At 41.6% G+C, this 16,309-nt stretch overlaps 1 protein-coding gene across 1 annotated transcript in view; it reads right to left on the bottom strand.

The window, feature by feature from the left end:
* Window positions 1-641: 641 nt before the first annotated feature.
* The window catches only part of LOC148774368 (zinc finger protein 211-like), a 29,111-nt gene continuing 13,443 nt past the window's right edge, over window positions 642-16,309 (bottom strand). The window contains exons 5-6 of the mRNA XM_088829906.1: window positions 2,962-3,088; window positions 642-724 (exon numbers count right to left, since the gene is read on the bottom strand). Coding sequence (XP_088686032.1) covers window positions 642-724; window positions 2,962-3,088 — 210 coding nt within the window. The remainder of the gene's footprint in view (window positions 725-2,961; window positions 3,089-16,309) is intronic.

Here is a 16,309-nt window from a genome sequence, read left to right as displayed (position 1 = left end):
CTGCATATAAGTTAAATAAGCAGGGTGACAATATACAGCCTTGACATACTCCTTTACCGATTTGGAACAGTCTGTTGTTCCATGTCCAGTTCTACTGTTGCTTCCTGATCTGCATACAGATTTCTCAAGAGGCAGGTCTGGTTGTCTGGTATTTCCATCTCTTGAAGAATTTTTCACAGTTTGTGGTGATCCACACAGTCAAAGGCTTTGGCATAGTCAATAAAGCAGAAATAGATGTTTTTCTGGAACTCGCTTGCTTTTTCGATAATCCAATGGATGTTGGCAATTTGATCTGTGGTTCCTCTGTCTTTTCTAAATTCAGCTTGAACATCTCGAATTTCATGGTTCATGCACTGTTGAAGCCTGGCTTGGAGAATTTTGAGCATTACTTCACTAGCGTGTGAGATGAGTACAATTGTGTGGTAGTTTGAGCATTCTTTGGCATTGCCTTTTTTTGGGATTGGAATGAAAATACAACCTAGTCCTCCTCAAGTAATAAGGAATAGTGTAACTGGATGAGGACAGGTCAAAGGGCTCCATGGCCGCCAGGCCCCCAGGCAGGTCACAATAAGAGGCTTCCCAGTGACCCTCTATTGACCCCCTCACCTGCTGACCACTGGTCACTCACCTGGACAGGAACTTTAGGAGAAGCCTCTCTTCACCATGCATAGATTTTGCTCATTCTCCAGCAGGTGGGTCAGTTCTGGTTTGGGAACACGATACCCTGATCATGGAAAAAGAGGACAGCAGTGCTCAAGTAAAGGTACAAAGTGTTAGTCACTCAGTTGTGTCCAACTCTTTGTGAGCCCATGGACTGTAGCCTGTCAAGTTCCTCTGTCCATGAAATTCTCCAGACCAGAATACTGGAATGGGTTGCCATTCCCTTCTCCAGGGGAAAGGTACAAATGATCCTCTCTATTCAGTATGATATTCAAGGATGAGAGCTTGGAATGAGCTTGCTCCCACACATGTAAAGAAACTGCTGGAAACTAAGAGTACAAACACCATCCTTGGACCAAAATGCTCTAGAAGGTAATGATAGCTATCTACCTAACACCCATTCCCCTTGATCTCCATCCCACAGGAACCAATTCAAGGGGCCCCTTCCCTTTACACACAGCCATGGGACCCCAGGAAGGTGACACCTTTTTCTTGGGAGTTATTTTCTCATTAACCTAAGTCAATGTTCCAACATCCCTGGGTATCAGAACCAGTTGGGGATGCCTGGCTTTGATCATTATCCAAATGGAACCAAATCTCTGGGGAAAAAGCCTGGATGTGAATGCTTTAAAAGCTTTCCAAGTGATTCAGGTACCCAGGGAGAACTGTAAAGCACTGTATAAGTCAACTGATGCCTGATGTCTGACCACTTTCAGTTTTATTTGGAAAATGTTGAAAGTTTTGCTATTCGGAAGTTATGATTTGTGATGGTGCAAAGTGAGGCAAAGGGATTCCATGTAAACCAGAAGACATTTGCATCAACAGTCTCAGGGCATAAATTAATCCTTATACTATGAATCTCACAAAAAGCATATTGAGTAAAAGACCCTGGACACAAAGCAGTGCACACTGTGTGATTCCATTTATGTAATTATCCAGAACAGGTCAATCCAACATCTTGGTGTGGAGGTCAGCAATGCCAAGTCTGACCCTAAAGAGTAGTATCTTTGGTGGGGAACCAACTGAGAGACAGTGGGGAAAACTTGCTTTGGGGTGAAAAATACTCCACAACTTGATCTAGGCAGAAGTCATATGAATGGGTACACAGAAAAATATAATACAATTGAGTTAGACACTGGAGATGGTACATTTTCTTGAATATAATTATAACTCAAATATATAAACATATGCAAGTAATAATTCATGCTAAAAACTGTTACAGTTGTCTTTGGGCAGCAGCTTCCTGGAGGGGAGGGAATTAGGTTCAAAGTGAGCAAAAGGTGCTGTGAGAATTAAGTTAGTGGGGTACAGAGCGTCTTATCAGGAACAGGGCCTGACAAGGGTTGTGGGTGCTCAGGGAGCATTAGTTGTGTCCACTATTAACAACTGCTTTTGTTAAAAAGTTGACCCATATTTTGTTTACTTCAATTGACTTCTTCAGAAGGGGAATCTTATATCAGAAGGGGAATCTTGTGTAAATGGCAAAACTAGTTTCACTTTTCATGAATAGGTAGAATCAGAATATAACAGTGAAAACAGAATAATGTTATGAGTTCCATAACTTATGTGTCCTGCCAGGCATTTTGAGTCAGGGGTTGCTCCTTGTGTTGAAAGGAAAATTAGCCAAAGTTAGAAGAGACATCAAAGACTTCTCACTCAGAGATATTGTATAACATTTCTTATATGTGGAATCTAAAAAGAAATGATACAAATGAACTTACTTACAAAACAGAAAGAGACTCACAGTCTTAGAAAATGAACTTATGGTTTCCATGGGGAAGGGATAGTTAGGGAGTTTGGGAAAGTCATGTACCTACTGCTATATTCAAAATGGATTACCAACAAGGACCTATTGTATAGCACATGGAACTCTACTCAATGTTATGTGCAGGCGTGGCTTGCCTGACTTGTGGACTCTTTGAGAACAGCCCCTCATCTCCAGCCCCTGCTTACTGGGTTATGGGGACACCTAACCCAACAAAGCTTGACCATTCAGTTTTGTTCGAGTGAGAATCTGGAATAAGGGCCTCAGAGTGAGGCCAGCCTGGGCTAGGTATTGGAGTGAGGATGGGCTTGGTTTAGTTCTTGATTTTGCTTCCTGATTTTTGGGCCCTTGTGGTGCCTGGCTAGACACAGGGAGACCAGGAAAGAGGAGGTGGAACAGGAATGCAGCAGGAGTTATGGGTGGGAGGGAGGGAGGGTGGATTTCAGAGGCCTTGTCTACCAGTCAGGACTGAAGTGAGAGGGTAAAATGAGGAAAGAGGCTGTGGGTTCCAAACACAGGAGGGAGGTGGGCCTTACCCAGTGAGACTAGGAGTCCGCAGGTCTCCAGCATTACCTCCCAATACAGGGTCCTCTGTGCCAGATCCAATTGCCCCCACTCCTCCCAAGTGAAGGTCATGGCCAAATACTTGAAGATCATCAATATCTGGAAAGTCAAACACAGAGAGCCACATTGACTTTGAAACTTTGGGATGAGATTAGAACCTATTTCTTGGTCACCACTAAAGTTGCAGAGAGACTCAAGGCCTTAAACACCAAGCACACTAGTGAGCCAAGCTCTGCACTGTGTTCAACGTGGAGGCAGAAGTTGCCTTTGGACATAATGCGGATGTGTCAGAAAGAAAAGCCGTCCATGGGGGGAAGATGTTGGAGAACGACACAAGTTTCAGGCAAGTCCATAAGGACTATAAGGGGCAGACAGCAAGTGCTCTGGCATGTCAGAGCATGGGAAAATTAGATAAAAATTCCAGCAATAACGGTAGCAGCAGCTGAGCCTCACTGGTCCTCACTGTGTGTCAGCACCATGCTGACGGCTTCATGTGCTGTGTTAAAGTGTCTAAAGTCCCAGGTCTGGACCCAGATTCCTAGGTTTTCAGTCCAGCCTCTAGAAATAAAAGTTTGCCAAGTACATGATCTTGGGGGAAGCACTTCATTTCTTTGAGCCTCAACTTACCCATAAATATATTAACAGTTCCCACTTCCCACGGCTATTGTGAGAATTAAAGAAAAAATATTGCAAATGTAAACACTGGAGCGAATGGCTTATATAAGGACTCAATATGTGTGTCTGTGTGAGTTGAAGAGTATGGAAGTTTCTTTCTTCTTTTTTTTGTAATTAGTAATAATTATATTTCTTAGAACCATGTCAGACTTACAGAAAAAGTCAGCAGATAATCGAAAATTCCATATTTACCACCTCCCTCCCCAGTTTCCCCTATTATTAACATCTTACATTAGTTGGAACATTTGTTACAATTAATGAACCAATATTGATATATTATTATTAACTGAAGTCCATAGTTCATTCTATCTTAGTATTTATCTAATGTCATTTTTCTGTTCTAGAACCCCATCCAAGATACCACACTGCATTAGTATCTCAGGCTTCTCTTGGTTGTGACAATTTCTCAGAAACTACGCTTGTTTTAGATGATCTTGAGAGTTTTGAGGAGTATTGGTCAGGTATGTTGTACAACGCCTCTCTACTGGAACTTAATTGTTTTTCTCATGATTATGGGATTATTCTCATGGACTTATGGGTGGAGGGCAAAGATCACAGAAGGATGCAAACGATCCACATGATTTATGACTGCCTGTTGAACTTCACTGATTACTTGGCTGAAGTAGTGTTTCTCAAGGTTCTCCACTGTAGTCACTGTTTTCCCTACTGTCCCTACTATACTCTTAGAAAGTGGGAAGTTATATTCCCTCTTCTTTAGTGTGGAATGTCTACTAAGATTTTTGGGATTCTTCAGTACTGAAGATTTGTCTTTTATTCCCCATTTATTAACTTATTCAATAATCTATCTATACAAATATGTGTTCATATACCTTTGTACTTTGAGGTATAATTGTATATATATTGTTGTTCATTGTTGTTTAGTCGCTAAGTCACATCCAACTCTTAGGAACCCCATGGATTGCAGCATGCCAGGCTTCTCTGTCCTTCACTATCTCTTGGAGTTTGCTCAAACTTGTGTCCATTAAGGCAGTGATGCCATCCAACCATCTCATACTCTGTCACCCCCTGCTCCTCCTGCTCTCAATCTTTCCCAGCATTAGGGTCTTTTCCAATGAATGGGCTCTTCAGATCAGGTGGCCAAAGTACTGGAGCTTCAGCATCGGTCCTTCCAATGAATATTCAGGGTTTATTTCCTTTAGAATTGACTGGTTTGATCTCCTTGCAGTCCACGGGACTCTTAACAGTCTTCTCCAACACAACAATATTATCATATGTGAAATGAATCACCAGTCCAGGTTCGACGCATGATACAGGATGCTTGGGGCTGGTGCACGGGGATGACCTGGAGGGAAGATATGGGGGGGAGGGAGGTGGGAGGGGGGTTCAAGAGGGGAAACACATGTACACCCAGGGCAGATTCGTGTCAATGTATGGCAAAACCAACCAATATATTAATGTAAAGTAATTTGCCTCCAATAAAAAAAAAAAGAAAGCATCAATTCTTTGGCACTCAGCCTTCTTTACAGTCCAATTCTCAAATCCATACATGACTACTGGAAAAACCATAGCTTTGACTATATGGGCCTTTGTCAGCAAGGTGATGCCTCTGCTTTTTATATACACTGTCTAGGTTTGTTATAGCTTTTCTTCCAAGGAGTAAGTGTCTTTTAATTTAACGGCTGCAGTCACTGTCCACAGTGATTTTGAAGCCCAAGAAAATAAAGTCTGTCGCTGTGTCCACTTTTCCCCCATCTATCTGCCATGAAGTGGTGGGACCAGATGCCATAATTTTAGGTTTTTGTATGTTGAGTTTTAAGCCAGATTTTTCACTCTCCTCTTATACCCTCATCAAGAGGCTCTTTAGTTCCTCTTTGCTTTCTGCCATTACAGTGGTATCATCTACATATCTGAGGTTGTTGATATTTCTCCTGACAATCTTGATTCTAGCTTGTGATTCATCCAGCCCAGCATTCCACATGATGTATTCTGCATATAAGTTAATAAGCACAGTGACAATATGCAGCCTTGACATACTCCCTTCCCAATTTTGAACCAGCCCATTGTTCCATGTCCAGTTCTAACTTTTGCTTCTTGACTTGCATACAGGTCTCTCAGGAGGCAGGTAAGGTGGTCTGGTATTCCCATCTTTTTAAGAATTTTCCATAGTTTATTGTGATCTACACAGTCATGACAAACTGAATAAAGCAGAATTAGATGTTTTTCTGGAATTCTCTTACTTTTTCTAACATCCAACAGATGTTGGCAACTCGATCTCTGGTTCCTCTGCCTTTTCTAAATCCAGAATGTACATCTGGAAGTTCTTGGTTCATGTACTTCTGAAGCCTAGCTTGAAGGATTTTGAGCATTATCTTGCCAGCATGTGAGACAAGCACAAGTGTACAGTTGTCTGAACATTCTTTGGTATTTCCCTTCTTTGGGATTGGAATGAGAACTGACCTCTTCCAGTCCTGGGGCCACGGCTGAGTTTTCCAAATTTGTTGACATATTGAGTGCAACACTTTAACAGCATTATCTTTTAGGATTTGAAATAGCTCAGCTGGAATTCCATCACCTCCACTAGCTTTGTTATTAGTGATGCTTCCTAAGGCCCACTTGACTTCACACTCCAGGATGTCTGGTTCTAGGTGAGTGACCACACCATTGTGGTTATCCAGGTCATTAAGAAAAGCAAAGGAGAAAGGGAAAGATATACCCAACTGAATGCAGAGGTCCTGAGAACAGCAAGGAGAGATAAGAAAGCCTTCTTAAGTGAACAATGCAAAGAAATAGAAGAAAATTGGATACAATTATATGTGTATATATAATTGCTCAGATTGTTCCCTCTCTGGCTAATGGGAGCTCTTTCAGTTGGTTTCCTGTGTCTCTTTGACATGTTCCCATAATTGTGGAGGCTTTTGGAGTACTTCCTTACCTTCTGGCATTACTAGGAGCTCCATGCATTTTGCCCCAGTCCTAGATTCAGCCATTTCTCCAAGGAGTCTTGATTCATTTTATTAGAGAATTGTATTAGAATCAAGATCTGGCTACTAGGTGTTCTAACTGTTACTGGCATGTCATTGCTTAGGCGCTCTCAGCTAACAAAACAAAGAAATATGTATATATACTAATCTGTATCTTTATACACCACCTGTATCTATATTAAATTAAACATGAGTTCTTACTGACATCTCCACTGTAATCCACTACCACACGGATCATGGATCATTCTAATCTCCTTCCTTTGTTCATCTGTAAATTCCTGCTTAAACAGTGACACTCCTGGCTCCTACCATTCAGCACCCATTTACTTAATAGCTCAATTCCAGTATATATATATATAGCAGTAGTGAAAATGTTAACCTGTACTCCTGTGGGAACAACTTAATCATCTAAAGTGCATATTTGCAGTTCATTTTGTCTTTATTCTTATAATCTCACTCATTTCCACAGTTCCTTAGGTCAGCAGCTTTCCCCCATTTCCTCCCATGAGGTTGTGTCATAATTCATAACACAGTTAGATTCTCCAGTTGCACTCTGTATTATTTTCTGAGATCCCTCAGTCTGCTAAATTGTTATTTTAGTTTGCACACATTAAGGTTCACTCTTTGTGCTGTACAGTTCTACGGGTTTTGACAAATATATGACAGTATCACAGAGAATAGATTCATAGCTATAAAAATCCCCTGTGCTTTATATATTCATCCCTCCCACCTTCCCCTCAACTCCCAGCAATCACTGATCTTACTGTCTTTTACCAAACGTCACAGAATTAGAATCATAAAGTTGTCTTTTCAGAACAGCTTTTTCCACTTCAGTTCAGTTCAGTTCAGTCACTCAGTCGTGTCCGACTCTTTGTAACCCCATGAATCACAGCATGCCAGGTCTCCCTGTCCATCACCAACTTCCGGAGTTCACTCAAACTCATGTCCATCGAGTCGGTGATGCCATCCAGCCATCTCATTCTCTGTCGTCCCCTTCTCCTCCTGCCCCCAATCCCTCCCAGCATCAGAGTCTTTTCCAGTGAGTCAACTCTTCACGTGAGGTGGCCAAAGTATTGGAGTTTCAGTGTTAGCATCAGTCCTCCCAGTGAATACCCAGGACTGATCTCCTTTAGAATGGACTGGTTGGATCTCCTTGAAATCCAAGGGACTCTCAAGAGTCTTCTCCAACACCACAGTTCAAAAGCATCAATTCTTTGGCAATCAGCTTTCTTCACAGTCCAACTCTCACATCCATACATGACCACTGGAAAAACCATAGCCTTGACTAGACGGACCTTGGTTGGCAAAGTAATGTCTCTGCTTTTTAATATGTTATCTAGGTTGGTCATAACTTTCCTTCCAAGGACTAACTGTCTTTTCTGCATATAGGAATACATTACATGGGCTTCCCTGGTAGCTCAGTGGGTAAAGAATCTGCCTGCAGTGCAGGAGACCCAGGTTCAATCTCTGGGTCCAGAAGATTTTCTGGAGAAGGAAATGGCAACCCACTCCAGTATTCCTTCCTGGAAAATCCCACGGATGGGAGAACCTGGTGGGCTGCAGTCCATGGGGTCGCAATTTTACAAAAAGAACAGAATTTAATGAGTCCCCATGTACACATCACTCAGTTTCAACATTTATCCTAATTTTTGCTACCTTTGTTTCATCTGTCACTTCCATTTTTTTCCCTGGTTGGAGCAGTTTAAGGAAAATCGTATGCATCTCTGTAAGTAAGAACATTTTAAAAATACGACCACAATACCATTATTATACCTAAAAAATAAAAAAGATTCCTAATAAATACTCAGTCCATACTTAAAATTTCCTGATTATATCAAGGATGGGAATATATTGTCAATTTGTTCAGTTCATCATCCAAACAAGTCCAAAAATTACATTTAATTGTTATGCCTCTTAAATCTCTCTCAAGTAAAGAAGACAAATCTTGTCATCATAAGAGAGAGTAGATGTTATTTAGAATAAAAGTGCAGCAAAATAAGCTGAATTTTGTTTTGTCCTGGTGTTGCATTATTAGTGCATCATATTCACTCAACACTACAATCTGTGCAGAAAATGTGCAAATGGCTTAGCCTACAGAAGCCATGCTCAAAGTGTGGTCCTGAGCCAAAAGCATCAGCATAACATAGGAACTTGTTTGAAATGTAATATCTTGGGTTCCACCCCAGGCCTACTGAAGCAGAGACTCTGGTGATGGAGCTCAGCAATCTCTGTATTAACAAGCCCTCCAGGTGGTTCTTTAAAAAAAAAAAAAGCTTCAGGTATACAGCATTATAATTCAATATCTGTACAAACTGTAAAGTGATCACCACCACAAGTCCAGTTGCCGTCCATGACCATACAGCTGACTCTCTTCATCCATTTTGCCCATTCTACATCCCCATTCCCCTCTGCTAACCACTAATCTTATTTCTGCATTTGACTTTTATTTTGTTCACTTGTTTGTTTCTAGAGTCCATATACAAGTGAAATCATACAGTGATCTGATAAGGGGTTAACATCCAAAATATGTAAAGAATTCGCACACATCAACAACAGGAAAAAAAACAACCCAATTAAAACACGGGCAGAGGATCTGAATATTCTTCCTAAAAGAACAAACATATGGCTAACAGGCACATGAAAAGATGTACAGCATCACTAATTATAAGGAAAATGTAAATCAAAAGCATGAGACATCATCTTACACTGTTAGAATGGCTATTATTGAAAAGACAAGAAATAACAAATGTTAAAGAGCATGCAGAGAAAGGGAAACCCTTGTGCACTGTTAGTGGGCCACTATGTAGCCACTATGGAAAACAGCAAAAGGTTATGGCAGTGAGCTGTGAGCTATGCTGGCATTCGTGACCTCCAGAGGAGAGGAGTTTTGACCTCAGGCCAGAGACAAGGCTTGATCACTTGGAGCTTTTGTGTAGCAAAGTTTTATTAAAGTATAAAAGAGATAGAGAAAGCTTCTGACACAGACATCAGAAGGGGGGAGAAAAGATACCCCTTTGCTAGCTTTCACCAAGACATTATATACCTGTTGCTGCTGCAGCTAAATCACTTCAGTCGTGTCTGACTCTGTGCAACCCCAGAGACAGCAGACCACCAGGTTCCACTGTCCCTGGGATTCTCCAGGCAAGAACATTGGAGTAGGTTGCCATTTCCTTTGCCAAAGCATGAAAGAGAAAAGTGAAAGTGAAGTCGCTCAGTCGTGTCCGACTCTTTGAGACCCCATGGACTGCAGCCTACCAGGCTCCTCTGTCCATGGGATTTAGCAAGTTGCTAATCAGATAAATCAGATAATCAGTACTCTTGCCTAGAAAATCCCATGGATGGAGAAGCCTGGTAGGCTGCAGTCCGTGGGGTCGCTAAGGGTCGGACACGACTGAGCGACTTCACTTTCACTTTTCACTTTCACACATTGGAGAAGGAAATGGCAGCCCGCTCCGGTGTTCTTGCCTGGAGAATCCCAGGGACAGGGGAGCCTGGTGGGCTTCCATCTATGGGGTTACACAGAGTCGGACACGACTGAAGTGACTTAGCAGTAGCAGTAGCAATCAGATAAAAGAGATGCCTCAAGACTGAGAGAGTTGCACCAGGCCCCTCTCCCACAACATGCATTTTGAGATAGAATGGCACAAGCGGAGTCATCTCCTGCCATAAAACAACTGATGTGAATCTTGAAGAAAGACAGATTTCCAAGCAAATACATAGTTTCATTAACATAACTTAAGAAAACATTTCCATGAGTAAGACGTACTGGTTTGCTGAGCCATTATCAGTTCAAGGTTTGCAAAAAAGGTTAGTCTTAGGCAGAACTGATCTCAAGAAAGGCAGATTCCAAAGCAAATACATAATTCCATTAACATAGCTTAAGAAAAAATTTCCGTAAGAAAAACGCATTGGCTTGTTGAGCTAGTAGCCCCTCAAGGTTAAGTTCAGGCAGAACCATGTGTCATCATGACAACACAGAATTAAAGGAAGCCTCCTTTAATTTTGTAGAGGGAAGAAAAAAAATCAGCCATTTGCAGTTTATTTCCTCATGCCACTTAGGGACCTCTGGCCTTCCTACCTGACTGTTAATCCTCTCCCCTTAAAAACAAAGGTACCATATAACCCAGCTGTTCCACTTTTGGGTATTTATCTGAAAAAAACAAAAATACTAATTTGAAAAGATAAATGCACCTATATGTTCATGGAAACATTATGGACAATAGCCAAGACATGAAAACAACCTAAATATTCATCAATGGATGAATGGATAAAGAATATAATGGAATACCACTTAGCCATAAAAAGAATCTAATTCTGTCATTTGCAACATGAATGGTATTATTATGCTAAGTGAAAAAACCAGACAAATGCCTCCATGTCTGCTGTGCCTTGATAACTCATTTAATAAAAAAGAACACCAAATTCCATTGTATGTATGTACCACAGTTTTGTTTGTTCATTTTGCATGTGTGCATTCAGTTCAGTTCAGTTCAGTCGCTCAGTCGTGTCCGACTCTCCGCGACCCCATGAATCACAGCACACCAGGCCTCCCTGTCCATCACCAACTCCCGGAGTTCACTCAAACTCATGTCCACAGAGTCGGTGATGCCATCCAGCCATCTCGTTCTCCATCGTCCCCTTCTCCTCCCACCCCCAACCTTTCCCAGCATCAGAGTCTTTTCCAGTGAGTCAACTCGTCACATGAGGTGGCCAAAGTATTGCAGTTTCAGCTTTAGCATCAGTCCCTCCAATGAACATCCAGGATTGATCTCCTTTAGAATGGACTGGTTGGATCTCCTTGCAGTATAAGGGACTCTCAAGAGTCTTCTCCAACACCACAGTTCAAAAGCATTATTGTTGTTATTTTAGTTCAGTCACATACAGAATGACATCTTATTTGCTTTTGGCTTGGGGAAATTATGACTAAAGCTACAATAAACATTCATGTGCAAGTTTTTGTGTGGACATAAGTTTTCAACTCGATACAGTAAATACATAGCAGCATGACTGCTGGATTGTATGGTAAGACTATTTCAACTTTTTAAGAAATTGCCAAACTGTCTTGCAAAGTGGCTGCATTAGTCTGCTTGGGCTACCATATCAAAATACCACAGACTGAGTGGCTTAAAGAACAAAACTTTATTTTCTCACAGCCCTGGGGGCTAGAAATTCAAGATCAAGATGTCAGAAAATTCAGTTTCTGTAAGCACTCTCTTCCGGCTTCAGATGGCCACCTTCTTACTCTGTGCTCCCATGGCCTTCCTCTGTGTGAGCGCAGAAGGAGGGAGAGAGAGATACATGTGCTGTCTCTTCCTCTTCTAATGTAGACACCAGTCCTATGGGAATAGTACTCTACTCTTCTGTCCTCACTTAACTCTAATTATTTAGCTCCTTAAAGGCCCTATCTCCAAATACAGTCACATTGTGAGTTGGGGCTTCAACATATGAGTTGGGGAACCCATAAAATTGGCTATACCATTTTGCATTCCTAGTAGCAATGAATGAGTGTCCCTGTTGCTCTATGTACTTGCCAAACTTTGGTATTATCAGGTTTAAACCATGTATTCGGTCTAAAAGATGTGTGTGGGTACCTTATTAATATTTTAGTTTGCAATTCCCTAATGGCGTATGATATGCATCTTTTTATATGCTTGTTTGCTCTATCTATACCTTCTTTGTTCAGATCTTTGACCCATTTTTCAGCTGTGTTGTTTTCTTATAGTTGAGTTTAAATGTTCCTTACCTCACATAGTTTGAACCTCCATTGCTAGCAAAATCCAGAATAAGGATTATTTATATCTTCTTAGGGATTTGACTCAATTGTCATTATGTAATACCCCTCTAAAGAAAATTCCCTTGCTCTGAAGTCTGATTTAATATAGCAATTCCTGCTTTCTTTTGATTAGTGATAGCATGGTATATCTTTATCCCTTAACTTTTTATCTATCAGGGTCTTTATATTTAAAGTGTGTTTTAACTGGATCTTGTTTTTTTATCCATTCTTCAGTTTCTGAGTCTATATTTGGTGTATTTAGGACATTCACATTTAAATTAATTATTGATATAGTTGGATTAAAAACATGTTTATAACTGTTTTGTTTGTTGTACTTTCTTTTTTATTTCCTCTTTCTTCTCTGATTTTAACTGAGCATTTTATATCATTCTATTTTCTCTCCTCTCTTAACATGTTGATGATACTTCTTTAAAAAATTTTTAGTGATTACCTCAGAGTTTACAATATATATTTCCTTCTAATCTAAATCCATTCTTAAATTACACTATATTAGTTCATGGGTAGTGCAGGTACCTTGTAACAGAGTATTCTCAAATCCTCTATCTAATCCCTTATGACACTGCTAACATTTTCCCACTTACCCATGTGTTATAAATACCCAATACATTTAAAAAATTATTGGGAACAGTTTTAATGTGTTTTTTCTCTCTTAGACATTTCACTCAAGTCTTTTCTTATACGCACAATTTCCAGTGTAATTCTTATCCTATTCTTTTTAAAATGGATTTTCTACAGTTTGAATGTGACATGCCTAAGTGTAAACTGTTTAGTATTTATCTTGCTACAGGTTTTCTGAGCTTCCTGGATCTGTGGTTTAGTGTACATCATTAATTTTGGAAAATTCTCAGCCCTTTACTTAAAGTATTTCTTCTGCTCCTCTCTCTTCTCCTCTTGGTATTTCCACTATGTGTCATTTATATCTTTGATAATTGTTTCATAGCTCTTGGATGTTTCATTCTGCATTTTCATTCTTTACTCTTTTAGCAGTTCCATTTGGGAAATTTCTATTGACATATCTTCAAGCCCATCGATTCTTTCTTCAGCCATGCCCAGCCTACTGATGAGCCCATCAAAGGCATTCTTCAACTGTCACAATGTTTTTTATTTGGGGCATTTCCTTTTGGTTTTCAGCATTTCCATCTCTCTGATTATATTACCCATCTGTTTTTATATGTTGTCTGTGCTACTTTTATCAATCCTCCACAGTTCTGGGATAAACACCCAGCATCTTTTCCACATCACAACCAATGACCTTAGTAAGTTGTCCGTGTCCTTAGTCTGATTAGCAGAGGGAATACTTGAAGCCAGGTCTCTCTGGTCCATAGTCTGTGTGTGTAAATTCCATGACTCCTCAGAATAAGCATGTGAAGCATTTCAATTATCTGTTGTTCTCATATTTATTTCAGCCACCCTTAAGCATATTTCTATGGACATGAGCAAAGGAGTAGATCTGTCTTCACACCCCTCACAGAAAAGGCACCTGAGGTGGGCTGACACCTGCCATGGGGGAGCACAACACAACACACATCACACTCATGACCTCTCTGGTCTCCTCACCCCAGAGGAAGAGTTAATATCCCCATTTAGACCTGAGGAAATGGAGGCCAAATACAAAGAGGGGAACTTTTCAAGATCACAGGCCAGGAAAGGTGCATAGCCAAAATCTACCCTGCATTTTCCAGACTACTGCTTGTGCTCTTCTCTGCAGCTCATCCCCAGCAGACTGTGTAGTCAGAGGATTCTGAGGATGCCCATCTCTCTCTCTGGTATCCTGGGGATGAGGGGTCCAGCAAAGTGAGGGGGCTGAGGCAGCACAGAGAACAGGGGACTGGGAGAAATATGGGGAACACAAGGGGCCAGGGGCATGGAGGACAGAGAATGTGGTTGCAGCTATGGTGCAGAAATGGACCTAATCTCAGGGATTAGATGAGGCTGCCCCTTACTCAGGTGTCAGCTGGCCATGAAGCCAATTGCATGTCCACTGTCCACCAGGCTTGGGTCCAACTGGGTTAGAATGGAGGGAAGAGCATGGAGAGGCAGTGGGAAACCCACAGCCCCAGGAGGGCCCTTGAGCTATAAACACATTTCCTTCTCTTCCCCAGGACCTGTTTGCTTCCTGGGACTCCCAGATTCCTCTCCTATTCAGATTATCTGCTGAGTCTCAGACCACTAACTAGTCATACTGCAACATCTCCAGCTTGGGCTCTCTAGCCCCTCTTCTATGAGTCTTTCTGAAAACTTTCTACCCTCACTTGAAAACTATTTCCATGAATGGTGTCACCACCTCCAGGACATTCCTAACAGGGCCACTGATGTCACCCAAGTGCATCCTTTGCTCTCACTGTCACATGTAATGATTCATTTCTAAAGTCCTATTGGTCATCCCCCAAATGCTAGTTCAGGGAACCTTACCCTACAGGTGTCAATACCCAGCAGTCACTCATTATCACTGTTAACACTGTGGATGTTGGGAGAGAGTCTGAAGGACCAAGAATTTTTGATGTGGCCCTGACATGTGTTGGTTCCTTCATGTACCCATTATATGTGACTTTACCCCTTCGTGCTCATACCTATCCTTCTGGGTAGGATGCAAAAAGGCCAAAAATGACTTTTAATCTGTAAAAACATTCCTTGCCTCTATCCTAGAACCACCTTTGACCAATGATTCCCAAACTGGCTGAATGTAGACTGACCTCTCCAGGAAAGCCATGACGTCCCTGCACTATTGTCCTGATCAGATTGCTACTTCCAGGCCTTCTCAGCTGGCATTTCAAAGTAAAGGCTTCTGCTGACTGGTTCAAGCTATTCTCTTCCCACCATGTGTCCTACTGTGCTCACATTCAGTCAACAACTATGGGTGAGTCTCTGGGTTGTGCCATGATGTATATCGTGGTTCCTTCTTTCTTTTTAAAAATGTTTTGCTGGACTGGGTCTTTGTTGCTGCTTGCAAGCTTTCTCGAGTTGCAGTGCGTAGGGGCTACTCTTTGGTGCACAGGCTCCTCATTGCAGTGACTTCTCTTGTTGTGGAGCACAGCCTCTAGGTGTAAGGGCTTCAGTAGTTGCAGCACCTGAGCTCAATAGTTGTGGTGCATGGGCTTAGTTTCCCCAAAGCATGTGGAATTTTCCTGGACCAGGGATCAAACCCATGTCCCTGCATTGGCAGCTGGATTCTTATCCACTGTACCACCAGGGAAGCCCTGGTTCCCTATTATAACCCCCATCAGTGCATCATCAAATCTTCAGGGATGGAGGAAGTTTTGTCCTCTCCAAGCTAGAGGGTTCCTGTCTCATCAATCTATGGGAACTGTGTGATCACAGCATGTGGCATTCCTATCATATGCCTGTCTCTAGAGTCTCCATAGAGTATCTGTGTCATCATACTTGCTGTCATGAGTCAGTACTTCCATCCTGTCTCATAGATCACTGGTACATTTTATATGTCAGTTGAATGTGTCTGATGTCTGTCACACATCTTTCCTCCACCAGTATGGTAATTGTGTCTGGGTCCTGTCTGTTTTGAAGAGTGTAAACATCCAACACCTGTCATACAGTGTCCCAAGGATTCCAAGGTTGTACTCAGGTATATCACAAACCCATCACGCATGACCCCCAAATATATGTGTATGACTCTTGGCTCTGCTGCAGTCTCACCACGCATCTGGCACATTTAGTACCTGAAATATTTGTGTTTCTAGACTGTGCTTCAGTGTGCTAGCAAAACACAGTGTCATACCACATTTCCAGGTGTGTGACCATCACACCTGTCCTATTCTTTTTATCTCCAGGTCAGTTCAGTTGCTCAGTCATGTCTGACTCTTTGAGACCCCATGGACTGCAGCATGCCAGCCTTCCCTGTCCATCACCAACTCCCAGAGTTTACACAAACTCATGTCTATCGTGTCGGTGATG

Source organism: Moschus berezovskii, chromosome 22 (genome assembly GCF_049115385.1).
Source record: "Moschus berezovskii isolate FMDL1 chromosome 22, NW_MosBer_1.0, whole genome shotgun sequence".
In the NCBI taxonomy this organism is placed as follows: domain Eukaryota; kingdom Metazoa; phylum Chordata; class Mammalia; order Artiodactyla; family Moschidae; genus Moschus; species Moschus berezovskii.
This window is presented reverse-complemented; position numbering and strand designations above follow the sequence as displayed.